At 43.3% G+C, this 25,911-nt stretch overlaps 1 protein-coding gene across 5 annotated transcripts in view; it reads right to left on the reverse strand.

Moving 5' to 3' along the window:
* ASXL3 (ASXL transcriptional regulator 3) overlaps positions 1-25,911 on the reverse strand; it is a 196,951-nt gene that overhangs the window by 4,393 nt on the left and 166,647 nt on the right. For 4 of the 5 annotated variants that reach the window (XM_024984461.1, XM_059881016.1, XM_059881018.1 and 1 more), the window contains exons 9-12: positions 17,923-18,019; positions 15,750-15,855; positions 7,498-9,460; positions 262-4,295 (exon numbers count right to left, since the gene is read on the reverse strand). In XM_024984461.1, coding sequence (XP_024840229.1) covers positions 570-4,295; positions 7,498-9,460; positions 15,750-15,855; positions 17,923-18,019 — 5,892 coding nt within the window. In that variant the 3' untranslated portion in view covers positions 262-569. Of the gene's footprint in view, positions 1-261; positions 4,296-7,497; positions 9,461-15,749; positions 15,856-17,922; positions 18,020-25,911 lie in introns of those variants that run through there. The other variant, XM_059881015.1, reaches the window with a different exon arrangement.

A 25,911-nucleotide genomic window follows, 5' to 3' on the forward strand; every position in this document is an offset into this window, starting at 1 on the left:
TGGTATACCTCCTTTAATATCTCTTGTGATATGAGTAAATACAAGGAATCATACACTTAAATCAGATTCCCTTTGCCAAACAGAATGTCATCACTTATGGTGAAGGCAGATCCAAAGGAGTCAACTGTGGGAACCCTCACTGGAATGGTTTACCTGTAGAAGAATGCATCACCACCTCAAAATTGCTTTTACTGATCTCTTTCTACATCTCCATTTCTGGTTACCATGAAGTAATTAAATTGTCCTTTTCCTTGCTACACCTGGATTTTTTTTTTTTTTTAAGCAACAAATCGGGAGGGAGCGACCTGTATACACACGCTTAGAAATTTTCCAGGAGTTGCGAATGGCAACTGAATATGCAAAAGACATGCTGCTGAGCCCCTTGACTGGGATGCGATCTCGCCTCTCCCAGAAACGCCAGAAAACAATATGAGATAGAGAAAAGAGCCTCTGTTCCAAACTAAAATAAATTAGCACGGGATAGACCCCAGAGTGACGCAATGTGTTGTTGATGATGCCGTTTGGCTTTTCCATAGAGGAAAAGGGATACTGCACCTTTCACTCGGCTTTTATCGCACAACCAGGCAAGCGACACAGAGTTTAGAAGGCCCTATGCAGTCGTCGTGGCAGAAGGCCCCGCAGCCTTTGCACACAATCATGGCTTTCAGCCGGCAAGAGCATTTCAGTTCCAATTCGTCCGCGTTGCTGCTGTCGGCAAAGTTCTGAACAGGCATCTGGGCGTTCTGAGCGGGCAGGCCCGTGGTAGGACTGGAGCCACTTCCCAAAACCCCAATGGACTTTTCAATGGCAGACGTGGCCCTTCTGAAGCTTGTGCTCCCGAAGTGGATGGTTGGATAGTTTCCACAGAGCTGCTGTTGTTGCTGCACCTGCATTTTCTGAGCAGCTAATTGGGTAAAAGGCTTTTGCGGCTCGGAAAGCAAATAGGAAGAGAAATCGGCATTTTTCAGCGCAAAGGCCTTCAACTGTTCTTTCATCTCATTCTGATCGTAGGAAACTTGTTTCATGCCCAGTTCGCAGCTGCTGCTTAAACCTTCCTCAAAAGAAAGAGGTTCCGATTTTATATTGCTACATATGCCCGTGGACTGAGGCCAACTGAGTCTCTTAGTGGTTTCCATGGTAACCGGTGGTTGTTTCTGCTCGGGTGGGACTTCTGGGTTCGGATGAGACGGAGGTAGTGGAGGAGGTGGCGGTGGTGGGGGCGGTGGGGGGGGCGGGGGCAGAGCCAAGGGGGGAGGGGGCGGAGGCGGCGGGAGATGCACCAGGGCCTTGTGTGGCATTCCGTGCGGGGTCCCCCCGACGTCATCACCTTCTTTAATCGGCACGTTGGGGGGTGCCATGTTGGCTAACCTCAGCTGGTGAGGCGCCGGGGAAAGGCCAACCTCCCCCAGTCCCTTCTGTTCAAGGTGCCTGTTGAAGGCGAATGAGCTACAGCCTGCTGAGGTCTTGGCAGAGGCCGGTAACAGAGCTGCTGGAGGAAGAGGGCCCCTGGGTGTCAGAGGCATTTGGTAAAACTGCTGTCTGTGCGAGGTCCCGGGGTCGGGATGGAAGCCCCCGTTCTTGTCGACGTGAAACAGGGTCTGCTGGAAGCTACACGAGGGGAGCAGCCGCTTCTGCTGTTTGACCTCGGGGCTGTGAGCAATCCTGCTCTGCGCAGGGTGCTTGTTCAGCCACTCCTGCTTCAGAGGCTGGCTGTGTGCCAGTGGACTCAGGCCGGAGCCGAGGACACAGGGCACTCCTTTCACGTCGGGGTCCGCCAGCAGTTTCCCCGGCTCGCATTTCACTTGCGTGTGCTCCCCCACGGTCCTGGCCACCCTCTTCTTGGGGTGGTTCTCTCGCTTCCTCATTTGGAGCGGTGCCAGGGCTCCGGCCAAGTAGCCCTTCCCATCTGGATTGGGCGAGCTGAGGGGCATTTCAACCACGTTCCTCTCCGGGGCTGCTTTACCCGCTGAGGTAGTCGGAAGAGGCAGGGGGAGCCTGTTGATCTCCAGCTTGGCTCCCAGTCTGGGCTGCGGCAACACTTTCTCCAGAGGTAGGTTGCCCTGGAGTAACTGTGTGACGAGGGGGTTGTTGGCCTCCACCGACGACAGACGGCAGCTGGAGTTCCCAGCGCTGGGCACCCTCTTCAGGTTGTCTGTGGCCAAAGAGACAGCCTCCTCCAGGGGCCCGGAGGCGGGGGCCTTCACGGTCTGCGGTGGCTGCACACTCGGGGCTGCCTCGGCGGCCGGAGCAGGCAGCTCGGAGCCGGGGAAGTCTTCGGTGTCCATCCTGAAGCCTTTGTCCACGTCGTGAGGTTCGGACTTCACGGGGAGCGTGACACTTGTGATGAGATTCCGGGGCTGAAGTTCCACCACGTGCGAGTAGCTGGCGTGCTCGGTCTTGATGGACTTGGGACAGCTCTGCTCCAGATAGTCCTTCTGTTTGCTGGAAGCCGGGTGGCTGGGTGGAGGCTGGCCCGTGCTCCGCATCCCGTCCTCACTCCAGCAGATCCGGCTGCCCGGGTTGTACGGATGGCTACAGGTGGTGTCAGCTTCACTCTTGAACGTGGCTGAGCCACGCGCCTGCTCGGCAAAGCTGTGACTCGGGGGAGTCCCCTCTTTTAATTTATCGGGAATGACCAGGAGTCCTTCGCGAAGACCTGGACAAGTGGCCTTCATCGTCTGACTGTCTTGCTCGGCCACGGAAGCCGTGATGAAACTGGAACTGTGATCTCCGCCTTCAAGGGCCACCGGCTCGGGCCTGCTGATGACAGACACCTGAGGGCAAGCCATGGGTGGCCCGGCTGCCTCCGTCCTCCCGGCCCGGGTCTGGAGCTCCAAGCCAGCTTCCGTGCTCTCCAGGGAAACCGTCAGAGACAGGGTGGAGGTCAACGTGGTGCTGTGGTCCACGATGACCTTACAGGGGATCGATCGGTTTACGGCTGCTGGTGTGAAGCCGCCCGGGGTTGGCTGAGGTTTCCCAGAAGGGTCTCCCCTGTTCCGAGTCCCTGAAGTTTTGTCCAGGCTTTCGGCACTTAACTTGGGAGGGCTATCATAAGAGCTGATGGTCAGCATGCTTCCAGAAAACACTGCCACGGGTGGGCGTGCCACCAGGGCGTCAGTGACCGCAACGGGGTCCCTACAGCCGAGGGCAGCTCTCACAGTGGTGCCCATGGGCACAGTGGCCGGTTCTTCACTCCCAGGCATGGCTATCTTCTCAGAAGGGTATCTGTTGTTCATTCCCGTTGGGGGCATCAAAACAGAGCTAGAGGAGAGATGGTTGGGCAAGTTGCTTCCAATCGAGGGAGCTGGCACGGAGGTGTACTGAGCAGAGACGAGGCTGCCAGCACTGCTGCTGGGTACCAGTGCCAGCTGGTCATTGTGGGGGCTGGCCGAGCCTGAGCCCTCTGAGGGGGCGGGGAGAGGTGTGCTCTCCATACATTTTGGTATAATGGCTATGCATGGGGTATCCGTTCCCTGGATGGTTTTTAACATGCTTATGTTACAAGCAGAAATTGTAGCGTTTGCACTGTCAACAGACATTAGGACGGAGGATTTATCAACAGGACTCACAAAGGGATGCTCTTTAATTGCTCCCGACAGAGCGGTGCTGCAGACAGACGCGGGGACGGGATTTTTATTAAAAAGCATGGGCACACTGCTATTTTCAGAAGAGGTAGATGAAACCATTTTCTCAGGTAAGTGTGACACGGGTGTGTTTTCGTCAGAACTATGCACAGATAAGTCCGTAGCGGTTTCTGCAAGTTTCGTCGGGTTGAGAGGCTGCTGTAGAACCGTGGTGGTGTCCCGGAGGTGCGCGGCCTTGTTGCTGGGAGATCGGCAGTTCGGGTTGACAATGATGACGCCAGGCGAGCCTTCAATTTTTGTTTCAGGGGCAGGAGAGACGACGTCTAAGCTTGGAGGCCCTTCCTTTGGGCCGAGCTGGGGAGGCCCCCGGGGCTCTTTCGGGTTCTGGAAGAGGTGGGCTCGTGCTTGATGCTTAGCAAACAGCTTGGCCTTTGTCTGCTCTTTGATGTGCGCCAGGGTCCGGGCCTTCCCGCCCTCTCCGGGGCTCCCCATGGCACCTGAGACGATGCTGGCCGCGGCCGCCACAGCTGCAGCCGCCGCCGCCTCGCGCTGGGCCCTGGCTTGCTGCGCTCGGGCCTTGATGTCTGCCAGGGTCCGGGCTCCCGTGTTCCTCCCGCTACTGACCGAGGTGCTGGAAGACGCACGAGCCTCTGGTTTGGAGACGGGTTGGCTCTTGATGATAAAGGGTGGCCCGATTTTGGAAAGCTGGATCTACAGAAAGGAGGCGGGGGGCGGGGGGGTGGGGGTGGGGGGCAGAAATGAAAAGATAAAGTAAGCGTAAGGAGCACCGAAGAGGCGCATGTGCACATGATTCCAGAGGCGCATGCGCACGCAAGAGCAGGGAATAACCACGTTTTTAAAGGGGCCAACCCCTAAATCCAGGAATGGGCTTTTGGAGGTAAAAAAAAAAAAAAAGCAACAATAAACGCAGCACGAATGTGAAAATTAAAAAAATTTAACCTCTGTTTTAATCTACAAAACATCAAACAGTGACTTCATTTGGCATGGAAATGAAACATATTAAAGCATCACATGAATGGAAAGGAAGCCCAGGCTTCTTCAAATGAGGTAAACTAAAAAATAGTTAAGCTTTCGACTTATCTTCCTGGCTGTCATGAAAAAGTGGGACCTTGACTCTGTTTGAATTTACTGGTCTTAATCTGACATAAAGGAGAAAGCCCCAAGGAAGGCTCAAGACTAGAATTCTCAGCTGTGATCCCAGGCTGTGTACTTCAGTTTCTCCAACAACCTCCGAAGTAAAAGACTGTAGGTTTTATGTGGTCCCATACCACCTAGCCTGTTGCTTTATACATATAATAAGCACACAATATGAGTTTGTAAATTCAGTTGTAAAATGAGCCTGGCTATTTCCGGTCTATTTCCTTCGCAGAGCTGTTATAAAGAGGGAATGAGACTGTTTTTGTGAGAATGCTCTGCCTTCCAAAGGGATTTTGTTATTAGCAGTATGTTTTATTGAAAGCAAGGGCAACTCTAGTTTTCTGCCTCCAAAATAACATGGGTTTGGCAGTTTATTTTGGAAATCCAGTGTGCTGAATTTCATACATGTCCCAACACACACTGTTCACTTACTCATGCTGAGACACGCATATGTGTGTGCTCAATCGTTAAGTCATGTCTCTTTGCAACCCCATGGAATGCAGCCTGCCAGGATCCTCTCTGTCCATGGGATTTTCTAGGCAAGAATACTGGAGTGGGCTGCTATTTCCTCCTCCGAGGGATCTTCCCAATCCAGGGATCAAACTTGCGTCTTCTGCATGGCAGGCGGATTCTTTACCACTGAGCCACCAAGGAAGCCCAAGAGATGCACAGTTGTCACCGAATTCATGCAGCCTAAGACCTAACACCTAACTGTGGTGTTGGAGAAGACTCTTGAGAGTCCCTTGGACTGCAAGGAGATCCAACCAGTCCATTCTGAAGGAGATCAGCCCTGGGATTTCTTTGGAAGGAATGATGCTAAAGCTGAAACTCCAGTAGTTTGGCCACCTCGTGCGAAGAGTTGACTCATTGGAAAAGACTCTGATGCTGGGAGGGATTGAGGGCAGGAGGAGAAGGGGACAGAGGATGAGATGGCTGGATGGCATCACTGACTCCATGGACATGAGTCTCAGTGAACTCCAGGAGTTGGTGATGGCCAGGGAGGCCTGGCGTGCTGCGATTCATGGGGTCACAAAGAGTCAGACACTGAAGACCTAACAACCAATATCCCAAAGCAACGGCCTGTGATGTGCTAGCCACTGAGAATGTTCACAGAGTCACAGATTTATGGAGCTGGAAGGGATCTAGTTAAAGCCCTTAATGTACAGCTGCAAACACTGAGCCTGTGGAGATAGGCTGCTCTGGGGTCCTCTAACCAGAGCATGATGGAGACTTTCAGCCCCCTGTTCTCTTCTGTTGACATGTACTATGCTCCCTTTTATTCTGTCCTCTAGAAAAAAGATTTTTCCTAGAAAACTTACATCTCTCTTCTTAACATTTGTGCACTTACATATGTTGACATTATAAACATGTGACACATACTACAAGATCATTTCAACTTGGAATTATCCTTTAGAACTTTGGAAGGTGGAATTATTTTCCTGAGCTCTCATTTCTCATTTTCAAACATGTGCTGGTTCTCTTCTGATCCAAAGGCTCCAAAGAAAGATAAATTTAGAAAAGGATTTCAGCTTTTCAAGTACTTCCCTTCATTTAAAAAATTAGAAACATCAGGCCTAACAAACAACAAATTTGTTTTATCTAACTAATCCACGTATGTTTACATAAAGGTATATATCACTTTTAAAAACAGCTTTTGACAAAAAACAGGATACTTCAATGTATTATATACTTGTATATATGTCTATACTTAAACATATTATACTTAAAAGTATTTCCTAGGGGAAGCATGCTTATTATATTTGTCTTTCCATTGCTTCATAAATGAAAATGCATAGCAGGGTTTTAATGGGAGCTTAATGTTCATCTTTTGTATCTCCAGAATCTTATTTAATAGGGAATGATTCATTACACAGAATAACTACAATCACACCCTTAAAAGTCAACCTTAGGGAGATTAAGAGTCCCTATTACAAGTAGATGTCAGAGCAGAATAAAATAAAAAGACATGAAGAAAAACAAAGGCTGTTTGTTTATAATTCTTTGAATCAATCTTAATTTTCAGTTCACTTAGGCAGATTCAATTATATAAAAGGTTGGTTTTCTGAGAGTTAAAATCTACCTGGGAATCAAAATAAGAAGTGTAATTAGGAATGTTTGTCTACAGGTTTTATTATTTTGTGAAGTCTAATACTTCTTTAACTATCTTGGAAATAAAATAGTAGCATTTGTATACATGTATATCTATGGCATTTTCCTCTGGGTTTGCAAAGCAATTTCATTTATTTATTCAAGAAGTATTTAATGAAGGTCTTTCAGAAGCCAGGCCCTCTCTGCTGGGCAGTGTGGTGTGTGGGGAGTTCAATGTTTGTTGGCAAATGAATGAAGGGGTAATACATACCTTCATTTCTTGAGTGCATGCCTCTGACTTGATCACTACTGTCTCTAGTTCTGCTAACTTTTATAGAATGATGAATTAACCTTCAAATTTATGTAGATCTCTGTCCTACATCTTGGAGTCCCCCAAAGGCCATGTTATCTGAGTGGCCTGTGGGCTCCTCCAGGCCCAGTTCTCCCTGTTCATTTGATTTTTCCCTTAAATGCCCAGGTCTAAATATATACATGTATCTAAACTTACTGTATGAACTCAATGCAGTCTGAAAAAGAATCACTTAGTATCAGACTGGCGCTGGGAGTATTGGAGTATAAACTGTGACATTTACTTTTGAAAAATGAAATATCTGAATAGGAAAAGCCTATCTATGGAATTTTTCATTAAAAAAAAAAAATACCATACCTTGAGAGGTGGGACCCTTGGCTCCTCTCTTGGGGGTGGCTCTTTCTCAGGTGGGCTGCTGGACGAGATGTTCCGTCCAGCAGATGACTGGTCATCGTCTATCCTAGCCCTCTTCTCCTTACAAATCCCGAAGCTGTGATGCTCTGCAGTTTTCCTCTTTGATATTTCAGATTCTCTGCTTTCATTTCTTACCCCATCTGGGGACTTGGAGGGCTCTGACAACTTGGAAGAATGTGAGTTCTCCAGCCGATTCTGTGAGCTCCCCTGCTTATGCATTTTATTTCTAGAGCCTTCTGAAAATGAAGCCTTATCTACCGAGGAGACGTATTGTTTGTCCTGTAGTTTACCTGATGGGACCTCATTTCCCTTACTCTCTATCTCTTCAGAAAAGACGGGTAAGTCCAATGGTGAAGACATCCCTTTCTTTTCTGCTCTTTGCAGGACATTATGATTTTTCACTTTGATCATTTCTGTAGAAGGAAGTTCCGGAATTGAAGTGGGATAGGATTTCTCAGTTTCAACGTGTGATTTACAAGGCTGCTGATTCAGGGTGTTACTGTGTAATTCTTCTGATGAATACGCTTCAGGAGCAATTGAAGAAGAAGCCATTTTGATGGGTTCAGGAGCATCTGATAGAATCTTCTGTGGAGAGGTAACACCCTCTCCCAAGGGCTTGGCAAGAGCAGAACCTTCGTCTTTCTGCGGGGAGGGTGGTTCTTCGGATACGGAAGTGGACTTTCTTTGTTGATGCACCATTCTTTCATTCATGGAAGAACTGGAAACTGGAGATGTTTCTGAAGGAAGTGGCAAACTGGATATAAAAGTGGTCTCGGGCGTGAGAAGCATGGAAGACACTGAAGAAGTTTCTGACGTCAAAGGTAAATCAGACATGGGTGAAGTTTCTGATGTTAAAGGTAAATTTGATACTGGGGATGCTTCCGATGTCAAAGGTAAATTGGACATCAAAGATGCTTCTGATGTCTCAGGTGAGGTGGATATTGGAGAGATTTCTGACAGCAAAGATGCATGAAGATTTTCATCAGCGGCATTTCTCTGATTATATTTGTCCACATTTTCAGTGCTGGACACCTCAGAACAAAACGTTGTCTCAAGGGAGGTTGGAGTACACGGCTCTTCTGAAGTGCATTGGTTTTCCCCTCCTGGGGATGTCAGACTGGCACAGGCTCCCTCTGGGCTCTCAGAAGAGAAGGACGTCTCAGAGACGCAGGCGTTTTCAGAAAGCTGCTCATCGGGCTCGCTCTGCAGCTCCATATCCACAGCAATTCCTTCACTTGGAAACCGGCCTTCTAGGGACGATGACCCCGTTTTAATTTCTGGAGTGTTGGTCTCTAGTGCAGTTTCTGGCTCCTTATGTTCTGTGTCACTAACATGAGTCACGGATAAAGTGGAAGGAATGAGCGAGTCACAGACTTCCAGCTGATCAATGACAACCGACATCTCTTCCTGGGGAGATTCTGATTTCTCTTCCACGTTAACTTCGATAGGAGGCAAAGTTTCCAAAACATCATTCATCATAACACAAGATTCCACATGATCTTCAGGAGGTGCTAATTGTGGCTCTTCATGAGAGGTGACTGGACTTTCCGACTCCTCAGAAAATTCAGGTATTGTCTTGTGATTCTCATCCTGGCACTCACAGATGCTGGTCTCGACCTCTTCTGCAATTTCCTCCTGAATCACAGATTCTTCAGGGATCAAGATGTCCTCTGATTCTGATTCTGTCATTACATCTTTACCTACATCTACCATTGGACAGAGCGTAGCACAGAATTCAGGCTCTGGAGAAGTTGGGCTTTTCAAGCTTTTTGGCTGTTGTTCTTTCAAGGGAGTCTGTGCAGAAAGACTGGGAAGGCCAGGGGTCCCACAGGAAGAACTACTTTCAGCGCCATCAGTGTTTGGTCCAGATGTGAGCTTTACAGAGTCCTCTCTTGACATGCCCAACCTGAACAGAAATTAGAAATACTAAATTATTGTTCAACCACAAAACATGAAAGGTACAACTTGGATCTCTCACCAAATATAGCATTCATAGAAGTAAATGCATCAAATTAATTTTATTATCACTAAGTAGCATGCTTAGCCTATGTAAACTCGTTTATGATGGCTTAGGTTTTCTACTCCTTTTATGTGCTCAATTGCTCAGTTGTGTCCAACTCTTTGCGACCCCATGGACTGCAGCCCGCCAGGCTCCTCTGCTCCTCTCCTCTTCAAGCAAGAATACTGGAGTGGGTTGTCATTTCCTTCTCCACAGGATCTTCCTGACCCAGGGATCAAACCTGCATCTCCTGTACTGGCAGGCAATTCTTTACCATTGAGCCACGTGGGAAGACTGCTTTTATAATCATACCTAAAATAAACTCTGCATGCATGCTCACTCAGTCATGTCTGACTCTTTGCAACTCCATGGACTTCAGACTGCCAGGCTCCTCTGTCTATGGGATTCTCGAGGTAAAAATACTGGAGTGGGTTGCCATTTCCTCCTCTAGGGGATCTTCCTGACCCAGGGACTGAATTCATGTCTCCTATGGCTCCTGCTTTGATAGGCAGATTCTGTACCACTGAGCCATCTGGGAAGCCCCAAAATAAACTTTTGGTTTTAAAAAAAAGTATTGATTTTTATTCTATAAGCAAGGAAATATCAACCTTACCAAGTATTAGTAATAAGAAAAGTGCATAGTACAAAAGATTAAAAAAATATGGGCTGAAAGGCAAAAGAATATAAAAAAATCTAAACTTTTATACTCAGGAAGTAGAAATATATCCTTATAGTAGAAAATCTCATAGTCCTCAAAAGATGCAACATAACCAAATAATTAAAATAAATGGAAGATGGGTACGTTGTAAAATTCTACAACTGAAATGACTTCCAAAGATTAAGTTCTCTTAACCCAATGTAAAAGATGTCCATCACCTTATTTTAGTATCTAAATGTCTAACCTAAGATATGATGGAAATTTCTTTAAAGAATAATAAATATGGTTGGGGTCATCCAAGTTGATTCCACTAGATTACATCTGTGTGAGACAAGACATTTCAGTTCTTTCATGTAGATCTCTTACAGTAAAAATATTCCATAAAAAGATAGTATAGAATATCAAGAAATAGCCCAGGCCATAAGACAAAGTTCATCAGAATTATGATTGATAATATTGTAAATCACTATTTCCTATCATACTAAGTTACAATGTTAGCATCAGATGGTAGGGAAATATGCTGTTCTAAATGAAGTTAAATTAGAGTGCAGGCAATTACAAGGATGAGCAGGAGAGAGAATATTCCCAGAGGAAGAAACATATTTGAATGAGGAAATAGAGCTGTAACAGGAAAATACCTCAGTGAAATCTTCTTCAACCTTTTACTTAAATCCTCAGAATAAAAAGGAAGTAAGAAAGAATGTGCTTTTGGGGTATTTTTTCATTGCCTTCTTCACTAAATTTCAGAAAGCTGAGAAAGAAAGATAGAGGATACTTCCTTCATAATTAGTCTCTCTTCTTTCAACTTTCCCTATGATGGGTTCAAATTAAACCACAGTTTATATTATGCTAAGAAGGAAAGAATAATATAACTACACAACAGATGAATTTAGAACAGAAAAATCAGCTGGATACAAGGTCTCCTGGGGCCAGATCAAGTAAAGATATCACTGATACTAGATTAGATAGAGAATATACAAAACCTACCCACCAGCAGCCAAATTTCAGCTAGATGAGTCACAAGGATATTATTAAATATATACTATAATTTTGGGTTAGCATATTCATAACATCTACATAAGTAATTAAAACAAATTTAAGACAGTACTGTATCAAAAATCCTAAAGGAAATCAACCCTGAATATTCACTGGAAGGACTGATGCTGAAGCTAAAGCTCCCATACTTTGGCCACCTGATGTGAAGAGCTAACTCACTGGAAAAGAACCTGATGCTAGGAAAAACTGAGGGCAAAAGAAGAAAGGGGTAGCAGAGGATGAGATGGTTGGATGGCATCACTGACTCAATGGACACAAGTTTGAGCAAACTCCAGGAGATGCTGAAGGACAGGGAAGCATGGCGTGCTGCAGTCCACGAGGTCGCAAAGAGTCAGACACGACTTAGCGACTGAACAACAACCCTGGATTAAAGGTAGAGTAAGCCAGTACGAACCAAAATAAAGGTCACAAAGAGCAGAAAACTAAATCAGACAGATCTTAACTAAAGGGGAGTTTCAGTGGTAACATTCTTGGGAGAACTCAGAGCAATGAGAAGGCACATGGTCTCAGTCAACTGAAAATTATCTGATGGGAGGAAAATATCCCTCCTGTATTGAGGGAATATAGGTAATCTCAGAGTAAGAAAATTAGAAGGGCAGTCAATGAAATGTCCAAAATGCACCAGTCATCCAGTATGTAATCAAAGATCAGAAAAGATAAGCAAGAAGTCCAGGGAGGTAATGGGACAGAAACTCTATGGATAAACTATAACAAGGAAAGGGTCAATTAAATCAAAGAACTGTTGTATTCAGAACTCAGTGACACTGCTGGGGAGTCATGTTTATGCACAGCATTGTAGCTATCACCTTCCAGGGCAGGAGCCCCCAAATTTCATGCCAAAAATTGTAGATGTGTGAATTTTTCTGAGAAGGATTTGCAGGATTAAGACACTGAGCAAATTACTTAACCATACTGTGTACACCTGGGGAAATCAGTTTCACTGCCTCTCCGTTTCCTAATCCCCCTTTAAAAAAAAAAAAAAGAGTAATAATGGTATCCACCTTATAGGACAGTTGAGAAGATTAAGTGAAACAATATTTGCAAAGCTCTTAGAAACCTATTAGAGCCTGAATATGCTCAGTGATTATCTGCTGACTGAGGAAAAGTCTCTGTGTGGTCTTACATCATGGGCTGTCTGACATAGTGTGTGTGGTACAAAGACAATGGTTGATGAAGACTGAGCTGATAGAAGAACAAGCCCAACACACGATCAAAACTAAGGACAGGTTCTTTGGAGGTGACTGTCTTGCTTATGCTTCTTCCATTACTGACAAGAGTGTTCCCAACACTCCCTTTGTCAGAAAAGACAGGAAGGCAGGGTTCTTAATCTTGCTGGACATCAGCGTGATAGAGAAGCATCTAAAAATACAGATTCCAGGGTTCAACTCCTGGAGATCCCCAATGCCTAGGGTGTGTGTCCTAAATCGGTATCTAATCTGTTTTTTAATGTAATTAGTTTATTTATGGTTGCACTGGGTCCTTGCTGCTGTGTGTGGGCTCTCTCCAGTTTTGGCAAGTGGGGGCTACTCTTTGTTATGGGGCCTGGACTTCCTACTGTGGTGGCTTCTCTTGTTGTGGAGACAGGCTCCAGGTGCATGGGCTTCGTTAGTTGTAGCACGTGGACTCAACAGTTGTAGCACAAGGGCTTAGTTGCCCTGCGGCATGTGGAATCTTCCCAGCCTAGGGATTAAACCTGTGTCCCTTGCGTTGGCAGGCAGATTCTTAACCACTGGACCACCAGAAAAGTCTTGTATCTAGTTTTGAAAGCTGCAGTGAGGACTGTGATGCCAGCAGGCTTGAGTAATAGTGCTAGTAATAATATAAGAAGGCTGATAACTAGCCTGCCACAATTTTAATTTTTGAGAAAGGAGATTACAGCCTTTTAGTTTTGCTTAAATATGTATATGCATCTGAGGTCTCAGGGCAGCAACTGAAAAGGAGCCTTCCTCCTCTTGAGGATGGCTACTTAGGACAATTCACCAGGGATGAGGCACACTCATGTGAGACTCCCTCTGACATTTTTCCTCATTTACAGGGGAGTTTTGTGAAATTAGATCAAATGGTACAAGCTGTATCGCCTACAATCACCTTAGTGTCTTCTATACAAAACACCACTTTCAAGCATCAGTTATGTTTGTGAGAATTAAAGCACAGATTCTTCTACCTAAGATGATTTAAAGTGAGTGAAAGTCGCTCAGTCAGTCATGTCCGACTCTTTGTGACCCCATGGACTGTATATGCAGTCCATGGAATTCTCCAGGTCAGAATACTGGAGTGTGTTGCCATTCCCTTCTCCAGGGGATCTTCCCAACCCAGATCTCCCGCATTGCAGGTGGGATTCTTTACCAGCTGAGCCGTGAGGGAAGCCCAAGATGATCTAAAGTTACTGTCAACTGTCAGCTCTTAAATCCCTCTTTTTTTCTTACAAATCTGATTATCTGTGAGACTCCAATTCTGCTCAAGGAGAATGTGTCCCTGTTAACTGGGAGGCAAAGGAGAGAATGCTTTCAATTTAGTTCAGTCACTACCACGCTTATCTACATCTGGTATTATCTTTTAAAACACACACAAATCAAAATAATAAATCAAAAAGTGGTTATACTCTCCTACACTGTTGATGAGAATGTAAATTGGTTCAGCTACTATGGAAAACAGCATGAAGAGTCCTCAAAAAAATAAAAATACTGTTGTCATATAAGGCAATAATCCCACTCCTGGGCAAAGATTCAGACAAAACTATAATTCAGAAAGATACATGCACCCCAATGTTCACAGCAGCACTGCTGAAAATAGCCAAGATGTGAAAACAACCTGAATGTCCACTGACAGATGAGCAGATAAAGAAGATGTGGCGCATAAACACAATGGAATACTGCTGCTGCTGCTAAGTCGCTTCAGTCGTGTCCGACTCTGTGCGACCCCATAGATGGCAGCCCACCAGGCTCCCCCGTCCCTGGGATTCTCCAGGCAAGAACACTGGAGTGGGTTGCCACTGCCTTCTCCAATGCATGAAAGTAAAAAGTGAAAGTGAAGTCGCTCAGTCGTGTCCGACTCTTAGCGACCCCATGGACTGCAGCCCACCAGGCTCCTCCGTCCATGGGATTTTCCAGACAAGAGAACTGGAGTGGGGTGCCACTGCCTTCTCTGCAATGGAATTCTACTCGGTCATAAAACCTAATGGAATAATATCATTTGCAGCAACATGGATGGACCTAGAAATTACCACCCTAAAAGTTAAGTTGGAGAAGGCAACGGCACCCCACTCCAGTACTCTTGCCTGGAAAATCCCAGGACGGGGGAGCCTGGTGGGCTGCCGTCTATGGGGTCGCACAGAGTCGGACACGACTGAAGCGACTTAGCAGCAAAAGTTAAGTCAGACGTTTACAGTATGTCATCACTTATATGTGGAATCTAAAATATGACACAAATGAACTTGTCTACAAAAGAGACACAGACACAGATAACAGACTTGTGGCTGCCAAGGGGTAGGAGAGAGATGGACTGGGATTTGACATTAGCAGATGCAAAGCATTATATACAGGATGGATATAACAAGGTCTTACTGTATCACATGGTGGTGGTTTAGTTGCTAAGTGTGTACAACCCTTGAGATTCCATGGACTGTAGCCCGCCAGGCTCCTCTGTCCATGGGATTCTCCAGGCAAGAATACTGGAGTGGGTTGCCATTTCCTTCTCCAGGGGATCTTCCCAACCCAGGGATCGAACTTCGGTTTCCTACATGCAAGTAGTCTCCTGGCTTGCAGGTGGATTCTTTACTGACTGAGTCACCAGGGAAGTCCATATATCACATGGATGGAGCTATATTCAACACCCTATGATAATCCATAATGGAAAAGAATATAAAAAAGAATGTATAATATATATTTCTTATACATACATACACTGAATCACCCTTGTAGAGCAGAAATTATTACAACACTGCAAATCAACTATCCTTGAGTAAAATAAAGTTTTTTTTTTTTTTTAAAGTGGTTATAGAGAAAGAGGAAAATGGACAGAGCAATAGATAGTACTTCAGGCTTTCCTTAAAATAAGGACTAAACAAACATATACTCAGAGTCAACATTTTTGGAAAAATGTGAGAAATAAATATGTGTCTAAGGCTACTTATCTCTAATGATTCATTAATGAAAATACTTAGACTAAAAAAATAGCAGATTTTTACTAAAATCCAGTTAAGAAAGACAAAATTGACTTCTCTGGAATTCATGTGCTATTTTCAGTCCAAAATGAATTTTCATGGACAAGTTATAAACCATTGAAAATGCATTTAAAAAAAATTTAAGTGCTGATGTGTCACTATAATTTTACCTGCAATTTCTTACACTGAGGGACTATTGCCTTTTATCACAGGTTTATTAAGTTTTACGGCACATGAGTGTGCTGTGTGAACAAAGAGAATTACATTTTCATTTCCTTCTAAGAGAAATGACAAAGAAAAAAAAATGCTCTAGTACTTACTTTTCTCCATAAAACCTTTCAAAGAATTTTTCTTTCCAAGGTTCTGTTTTCTTTTCCTTCTCAATTTCTTGCCTTATCCGCAATTGCATTTCTGGAGTAAACTCTCCTAGAAAGAAAATGCTTAGATATTGAGGAAAAGCTGTCATATCTTTTGCCAATTAATAAAGAGAATATGTAACTAATTTGAGTAAACGTTTATAAATACTGAAAAGTAACAGGTTGAGTGCTAATGATATTTCTACAGCTTCTCCTTTTATGAACATCACTCCGTCACTTAGTCGCAGACAGACTTGAAAGCTTTAGTAAATGTACTGTGTACTAGAGGCGGTAAATGAAACTGTGTATATTCAGTGTCCTTGATGAAACCAGTCTGGTGAACCCAAAAGCACACCATTGAGTATAATAATACAAGGTGGAACGCCCTATAGAAGCCATAAGTAAGAATATTCATAAATGTAGGGAAAGTACTTAACTCTGCCTAAATCGATTAAGAAAGACCATCTACAGAAACTGAGTCTTAAGTTAGCCTTTGAAAGATGACCACGCTTTCATAAAGTCATTAGCTCACAACACACAGAGATATGAATATATATATTTATGTTCTTTTAAGAGGCCAATTGTGAGTAAAATACAGGATGAAATGGAATAGGAAAGATAGGCTGCGGTCAATTAACCAATACATGTTTTAAAGAGAGCCCTGAATGTTTTTCTGTAAGAGACTGAGGGAGGTCCTGGCGGTGTTCGGGGAGGGAGAAAAAGGGCCAAATAAGCAACTTAGAAACTGGCAGGCAGGCTACTAGGTAGCACAGACGAGAGAAGGAGATTACAGTCAGGCCAACATCTTGAGAACGTTGAAGAACATGCAGATTCAAAAACACAAGTTCCTAACCAGATGGACCTGGGGAGAAGGGAGAGGATCAAAGATATCATTACGGTTTCTGAGTTAAGAGCTGTGAGAAAAGGGATGATCTTAGCAGATAGAAGGCAGAAGAAATGGTAGACATTTAAAAGGAATAGAATTTAATGCTGGCATTTAGGTTTTAAGGGGCTTGATGCTAGGAAGATCCTGCAGACTTGTGGAACGGAGCACTGAGCACTGGGAAAGAGTAGCTGAAGACAATTTTGGACGTTTTCAGCTTATGGGCCACAGCTGGAATCCTGGTGCTGAATAAGGCTGCTCAGAGTACATGAAGAGTTATAAAAGCGAAGAACAGGGAAGAGAATGGTGGAGGCATCACTATTACCAGCAGGTGAAAGAACAGGAGCTCCTGAAGGAAGCCGAGAGAAGGCTGTCAGAAAGGTACCCGGGACGCAACCTAGGACATATTATGAATGTCTAGTGGAAATGGCTTCAGCCGCTCTGGTGAAAGAAAAAGCACACAGTTGACTATAATAATGTAGAAAACCCTGTAAAAGCCACAAGAAAAAATGTAGTAAAAGTACAGAGAGGGAAAGCACTTAATTCTGCCTAAAGCAATTAGGGAAGACCATGCATAGAAGCTGATTCTCGAGTTAGCTTCTGAAAAGTGACCAAGCTTTCATAAAGTAATTAGCTCACAAGAAACAGAGATACGAATATGTACTGCATGGGGTGGAAAACAAGTGAGATACTGGAGAAGCAACATGAAAGGCAGGACAGAGGAAAGGAAACTGGACTTTAAAATCAGAAAGCAATTCATATTCTCTAGAAAGAACTGTTTCCATTGTGTAAGACTGGGCCACTCCCAGCCGTAACAATGTGCGCGGGGAAGGGAGTAAAAATGTGACACTGGATATTTTCTAGTCTTTCAAGAAGACTGGTGACTAAAGGAAGGATAAGGCAAAGTGTGCCTTCAGGGGAGGACAATATTAAAAGAAGATTCTTCAGAGTCTTAGACCTTAAGAAAATATATAATATATCAAATATATAATTAAAATGATTATTCCAAAGAATATCTTGCTATATCAAACTGTTATCATGTTCTAGATAATGCTATGCTTTCTTCAAAAATCCTGGACATCAAAATTGCCAAGAATAATAAGAGAATTAATGAAGTCATTTGAAATAGGATGTGAGTTTTAATTCAAGTATACTTCAGTGGGGGAAATGACTTGGGAATCAGAGAAGAGTGCAAATCTCAGAACAGTATGTGTACTCAGATCTGTCAAATAATAATGGAAAATAGAAATTTACCTTCTGCCAGTCGCTGTTTCCAGCCTTGTGCTGCATATGCAAAGAATTCATTATTTAGAGCTGAAGTACTGAGGCGTAAAATTCCATCACTTCCCATCTAGGAAATAAGCCGACAAAAACAAGATTCCATCAAGAATAATTCAAAGCAAAAGTACGCAGGAAAGAAGTGAAAACTGAGGGTACGTGTGAGAGAGACAGAAAATGAGAGACAGAAACAGCAGGGCAGGAGGCAGGGAGGAAAGAATTTAACAAAAGATGAATCTCCTAGTAGGAAAACTGCACTGTTTACAGTGACTATTACAATGACTATATAGCAATTTAGGAATAAATTTAGCAATGTATTAGGCATTTCCATTATCAGTGGTGAGTACAACAAATGTATGCGGTTTAATCAAAGAAGTTTTCTATCTTTATCATTTTAATGTGCTTTAAGTGGTACTGAATTAAAAATCAAGATATGCGCACACCTTTAGATTGAGTTTTTTAAAATTAAATTTTCTGAATTTTTTGTGAAAGCTAAAGAAATCTAGTCTGATCACTTGGATTCTTCCACTGTCTGAGGTTTAGACAACAGAAAGTTCTGGAGCATATTAAAACACACCCACACTCTCATACATACCTCTCTCTTCTTCTCACCTCTCTGGTTGCACACACAAAACAGGTATACAAAGTTTAAAAGCAGTATATGCTATATGCTACTAATGTTTCCCTCAAATATTTTTAAAATTCATGAATAGAAGAGATTCAGAGAAGCATCACCAAACTGGATGCTTTTTTTAACTTTCCAACTATTTACAACATCTTTTCTGGGTATATATTCTGCCTGCTGAGATGGGATAAAAAGAACTAGTGTGTCCTTGGCTGACTTTGTAAGTAGCTGTGGAGTGAAGAGAGAACATATAAAAAGTTAAACAATGCCAAAAATTAGGTGAGTGGGAATTAAAAAGGACAAAAAAAAGTTAGGGAAGCTATCTAGGTGGACCTGAGTAGTTGAGAAGAACTTGATGCCAGAGGTGAAATGGGTTAGGGTCTTGGGAGATTAACAGGATTGGGACAGGATGGTTTTATATAAAGCATACAGTACAGAGTGTAGACTGGGTTGTGGACACAGGATGTCACAATCAGCAACTGGACGGTTCATGAAGAGGTGAAGATGTTTTAGTCTGCTACTCAAAGGCTTGGCAAACTGTAGCTCCAGTTATATTTTCAAAGATTTCTTTTTATTCTCACAAACACACTCATATCCTAAGCTCTAAGAAGTCTCTGCCATCTGAAAACACACTCAGATTTCTTATCCCCATGTTTTCGTTCATTTTTTTTTTTTTGTCTTCTTTTCACTCCATTTTCACCCAAAGAAATGCTGTCCCTCTTTTAAAATTTAACTCAAACCATGACTTCATGAACGTGTCAGCTAAACCATCATTCAGGAGCAAAGGACAAAACTGAGTCGAAAACTAAATCTTATACTGCTGCTGCTGAGTCGCGTCAGTTGTGTCCGACTCTGTGCTACCCCATAGACGGCAGCCCACCAGGCTCCCCCATCCCTGAGATTCTCCAGGCAAGAACACTGGAGTGGGTTGCCATTTCCTTCTCCAATGCATGAAGGTGAAAAGTGAAAGTGAAGTCGCTCAGTCATGTCTGACCCTCAACGACCCCATGGACTGCAACCTTCCAGGTTCCTCCATCCATGGGATTTTCCAGGCAAGAGTACTGGAGTGGGGTGCCATTGCCTTCTCTGAAATCTTATACTACCTACTCTAAATGTAATCTCTTGTTGTCATTCAGTCGTTCAGTCGTGTATGACTCTTTGCAACCCTATGGACTGTAGCACCAGGCTCTTCTGTCCTTCACTGTCTTGGAGTTTGTGCAAATGCATGTCCATGGAGTCAGTGATGCCATCCAAATATCTCATCCTCTGGTACCCTTTTCCTCCTGACCTAAATGGAATAATGGTCAAAAAATCCAGAGAAGAGAGGCACTGAACAGATGTGACATAAGCTGAATGCTGCCATCACGACAGCCACAAATTAGAGATCTTGAATTTCCTTACCTAAGATACTGATAACCACACTAAAATATTTAATCCACTTGGAAAATTTACAAGACTGTTCACTCATGGATTCACCATTTCCTCCTAATGATTTCATCTTATTGCATGCGTGCGTGTTCAGTTGCTTCAGTCATGTCTGACTCTTGCGAGCCCATGGACTGTAGCCCCCTGGCTCCTTTGTTCATGGAATTCTCCAGGCAAGGATACTGTAGTGGGTTGCCACTTCCTTCTCCAGGAGATCTTCCCGACCCAGGGATCGAACCAGCATCTTCTGTGTCTCTTGCATTGGCAAGTGGGTTCTTTACCACTCACGCCACCTGGGAAGCCCAGATACTTATCAAGTCACTTACATGAACCTGTGTATCTGGCACTCGTCTGGGTGCAGGCAATACAGCTGCAGTAGAAGGAAAAGCCTCTACCCTCATTTTCAAATACACTCCACATATAGCAGATGCTTCTGGTCCCTGTATCTCTCCCACCCACCTGGGCTCAGCACAGTTGTGATGTCTGGTGACACTGCCACGCCAGTCCCCACCTCAGCATCTCACCACAGCCCCAAAATGGGAGTGGATAAACTGGACAATTCTAGGACACCACCTTTTGGGATGCGGTTATGAACTGAAGCAAAGGAGGCCACTTGGTGCTGTGTCCCCAACAGTTAGAACAAGTAGGTGGAAGGCAAGTGCCCGGGAGAAAAATGAAGTAGTTTACTGTGAGGTGCATTTATGGAAGGCATGATGAACAAAGGTAGATTTTCTACATTTGAGCACACGCATGTGCTGAACAATTTGGAGTCCATGCACAATGCCTGTTATATTGCAGGTACTCAACAAATGTTTATTACACTCTCCTTGGTTTGTGTAAGTGAAAGATGTAACACTGAACTCCAGTAGCTGACATGCAGGATTTTAATTTAGTATATTTTGCCAGGCCAGGGGACATGATGAGTTATTAATTGACATTTCAGCATAATTTTAAGACACAAAGAAATACCAGACCCAGATTAGCTCTGACAGAGTCTCAAGATTTCAGCACATGAAAATGCACGATAGTGTGAAATGACCACATTCAAGAATATGGAAGCTAGCCCTGGAGGAAACTGTTTTTCTTTTAAAACAGAAAAATTATATTAATGGCCAGGCTTCCAGCCTGTATGAGACAGCACAATTAAACATGAGGGCTGAATTCGACTTAGGAAATACGTGCCAATAAAACTTTTGAAATACACAATTAATTTTATGGCCTTTAAGAAATACTGTCCAAAAGACATGGCATTTAAATGAGCTGGAACAATAAACATTTCTGAAAGGTTTATTTATCACTGAGCTATAAATTCTTGTTTTTTTCTGATTACCCACAATAGAAACATTCATTCTATGTAACTCAATGAAAAATCTAAAGAAGTTGTTGATAAGTTATGTTTTGTTTTTAATTAGAAGGAGAAAAACTGTGTGTGCTCATTGCTATGGAGAAAAATAAGTGTGAGGAAGAAAATCTTATTTGTGGAGAGATCCTTTCACAAAGATTTAAGTCTTAATTGGTGAGTATATCACTTGCTTTTGGGGTTGATTACATTAACATACATTTTATGGGATGTCTATCAGTGGAATGCAAAGGATTAAAAAGATGTTGCTACTTACAAGCCATCCAATGTTTGATGTTCAATTAATATTGTTCTATATGAGAATATATCTTGGGTTAATAATAATGCTTTGCACATCTAATAGATTATTTATCCCTTTTTCTAATTTGGGATTTCCTGCAAGTGCTTTGGGCTTTCCAGGTGGTGCTGGTGGTAAACAACCCGCCTGCCAGTGCAGGAGACGTGAGAGATGAAGGTTTGATCCCTGGGTCGGGAAGATCCCCTGGAGGAGGGCACCGTAACCCACTGCAGTATTCTTGCCTGCAGAATCCCATGGATGGAGGCACCTGGAGGGCTACAGTCCACAGGGTGGCAAAGAGTTGGACATAACTGAAGCGACTTAGCACGCAAGTGATTTGGCATGGATGGCAGGTGGGCTGCCTAGATGAATAGTGAGAAATGTGCTGCAGAGTCAGAAAGTGGCTAAATCCTAACGTGGCATCTAGACAGACCAAGCAGTTTGGAATTTATTCCACAGGTAGTGGGGAGGGAGCCATTCGAAACAAAGTCAAAACAAAATGAAAACATTCATGCTGAGTGTGTGCGGGGAAGCAGACTGTCAATCTGTTGATGTAGATGGTGTGTCTAGGATGGGCCTCTCTGCTCGTTGCTGATCAAGGACACCGGAGCCGACACTTGAATGAGTGAAGGAGAAGCCACCAGCACTGGGGGAGAGTGTGCTCAGTGGATGGATGTACTTGCAGCGGCCCTCAGGTGGGGCTTGCGAGGAGGCCCTAAGAGCTGGAGAGACCTTAATAGTGGGAGGAACAGGGGTTCAAAACCCAGAATCATACTGGGCCTGGCAGCCCAATGAAAAGACTGGCTTGTCCCTCCTGAGTGAGCTGGAGAGCCTCTGGGGGATTTGGGCCCAACAATGAAAAGCTCTGACATTTCCAATGGAGAGCTCTGACTGCTGTGTTTAAAAAAGACTTCAGAGCTGCCCAAGAGCAATATAGATTAAAATCACATCTGTGATTTTAATTTTTCTAATAATCACACTGAAAGAAGTAAAAACATGAAACTCATTCTAATAACACAGTTTTAATCTGACCTATCCAAGATGTTGTTTCAATATATAATCAATATGATATTGTTAATGAGCTATTTCTCATTCTCTCTGTATACTAATTCTTTGATGTCCACTATGTATTTTTAGAACATATCTTAGCTTAGATAACCCATATTTCTAAAGCTCCACAGTCACTGCTGGCTAGCAGCTACTGTTGTGGAGAGCACAGTTTTAGAAGACAAGAGACTCACCAGGGACATGAGGATGTAGTTATTGAGATAATCCAGATGGTAGCTGCACTAGGTTGACAGGTACAGAGGTGGTCAGAAAGGTTGGGTTCTAATTATATTTGGAAGGTTGAGCCAGTAGTACTTGATGATGGACTGGATGTGTGGTATGAGAGAAAGTGAGCAGGCAAGGATGACGCCAAAGACTTCTGGCCTTGGCAATTAAAATTATGAATTGCTATTTATTACAATGGAAAAAATGGAAGGAGGAGGTTTAGTTTGGAACCAATTAAGGTTGAGATGCTGATTATAATTCCAAATTGAGGTCTTTTACCTATCATTCTGCATATAGTATGAAGAATGCCCTGGACAAATGCAGGGACTTCTGTCAAGAAGTGACAAGAGAAGACCAAGGAACAAATGATGAAAAGTGTTGAGGCTAGTCGGCAGCAGGAGTAAAGATGGATGACATGCACGAGAAGTCTGGGAATCAGAAATGATGGGGCTGGGTGAGCACGTGTTGGGTGGTGAATGAGCTAAAGGCTTGAAAGATGATTCCCAAGAAGAAGGCTTGGCTAATTTGGTGGATGCTGGAAAGAGGCATTAGGACAGGTAAAGCACAAGGGGGGAGTGGTGTCTTAGACAAAGAAATGATGGGATTTTCTTTGAATATGCCAATATAAGGGTATGGAGAAGGCAATCAAGTAAAGGTGATCTAATCAATACTGGAAACTCAGGGAAGAAGCCCACTGGTGAGGAAGGAATCAAGCATAGAAAATTTGTCATTAGTAGTAAAGAAAGTGTAATTTAAAACATGGATATGAATGAGAACACCCAGGAAGAGCTAACCAAAAGAGAAGATGGCATAAAGCAGAGCCCTGAGGAACACCAACACAGAAGGAATGGGCAGAAGTAAATCCTGCCAGGAAGACCGAGAAAAATCAGTCACAGGTGGAAAGAAAATCAAAGCAGATGGCATCACAGCTGAAAGAAAAGAGTTTCCAGAAGATGAGCTGTAGTGTGTATGTACTAATATCTACCAAGCCATATGGGATTACTCAGGTCAGCACTGTGTACAGTACACTATACTAGCTGTTATGTCCGATAAAACAATCAACAGGGTCTTTAGAGCAAGGACAACCTAGTCAGTGAGAGACCAACCAGGAATCTAATGCAACAGCAAGAGGAATGAGCAGACAGACTATAAGCAATTATTACTGACCCTCTTATACCTTGGAACAAGCATTCAGTGCCCTTGTATTCTACACTCCAGGAAGAACTAGAGTTGGGGAATTCATCCTCTCTAAACGGTAAGTTTTCATTTTTTACCTTACCATTAAGTACGATTCAGACGGCTCAGGAGACTCTCTATAAGTATGGCTCAAGTTTTATCCACAAGAGAAAATGTAAGTATAAAGTTAGACATAAAAAATGAAAGAGGGCTGCTGAGAGAGATGGATTAGTAAGGGAGAGAGAATCAATGGTATACTAAAGACAATTTGGCCAATAATTTTTGAATGCTATTTCTTAAACTGCATTAAGACAACATTTTCTAAACTGTGCTTTGCAAAACAGGGATTTTTCAAATGAGGAATTACAATTTTAATGGATAATCTATCTAAAAGGAAATTGATTCTACTATCCAATAAATATAGCCTATACTTACTAAATATGATAGAATGATTTTCTTTACTGCATGTATTCTTGAATATGTTAGGATTTATTTTAAAGCATCATGCAGTATTTCCCAAACTTTTAAACCTTGCAATCCTCTTCTAGAAGAATTATCACTATCTCATGGAACAAAAACAAGTGTTCTCCAAAATACAGTTTGGGAGATGATGTATTGGGTTGGCCAAAAAGTTCATTCAGGTTTTTCTATAATACTATCTTATGGGGAAAAAAAAATACCATCGTAAGGGAAAAATGGAATGAACTTTTGGCCAACTCAATATTAAAAGTTGTGAAAGTGTCATTGTCAGCAGCAGTCAAATGAGATAAACCTACCACAGTGAATTTGCACACACTAGGTACTAAATCCTTGTTAAGCAAAATGAACGAAAATTTCTGAGATCTGGACATGGGATAATTTTCTACCCATTGCAAAAATCAAATATTCATAAAAAATAAAGTAAAAACAGTAAAGGATGATGCTATAAGTCTTAACAACCTCAATTTCAAAGCCCACTGCAAGAAACAATTATTTCACGTTACTTTTAAAAGTTATATCAAAGTATGTGCATGCGTGCTCAGTTGCTTCAGTCATATTGGACTCTTTATGACCCTGTGAACTTGTAGCCCACCGGGATTCCGTGGGATTCTCCAGGCAAGAATACTGGAGTGGGTTACCATGCCCTCCCCCAGGGGATTTTCCTGACCCAGGTATCAAACCCACGTCTTCTGCGTCTCCTGCTTGCAGGTGGATTCTTTACCACTGAGCCACCAGGAAAGCCCATATCAAAGTATAAGTGCATATAACAACTTTTCTTTAAATACACAGAAACTGTCATTATAAAACTGTAATCAAGACTATCAGGAACTATACGGATGTCAAAGAAAAAAGTGCAACAACATTTTCATTTTCCTCCACCTAATTTTTTAAAAATGTGCATGGAATTAAGCTAATGTGAACAAAAAGAAATCTCAGAAATATTACCAAAGAAATCAACATTTGGATGGAAAAGCAGAAGGCTTTTCTGTCATCACTGTCATATGAGTGAAGTCACTCAGTCGTGTCCGACTCTTTGCGACCCCGTGGACTGTAGCCTACCAGGCTTCTCCGTCCATGGGATTCTCCAGGCAAGAATACTGGAGTGGGTTACCATTTCCTTCTCCAGGGGATCTTCCCGACCCAGGGATTGAACCCAGGTCTCCCGCATTGGAGGCAGACGCTTTAACCTCTGAGCCACCATTACTGTCATAATGGGTCATTAAAACTGGTTTTATTATAAAAGCCTCTCTTCTGAGTCAAGCTGATTCCTTTTCTTCCTACTACTTGGCTCCTCAGGAAATCCCTGCTGAATGCTACAATGGAAACCACAAGATAAGAAGTTGAGCAGGG

Source organism: Bos taurus, chromosome 24, assembly GCF_002263795.3.
Source record: "Bos taurus isolate L1 Dominette 01449 registration number 42190680 breed Hereford chromosome 24, ARS-UCD2.0, whole genome shotgun sequence".
Classification (NCBI taxonomy): Eukaryota; Metazoa; Chordata; class Mammalia; order Artiodactyla; family Bovidae; genus Bos; species Bos taurus.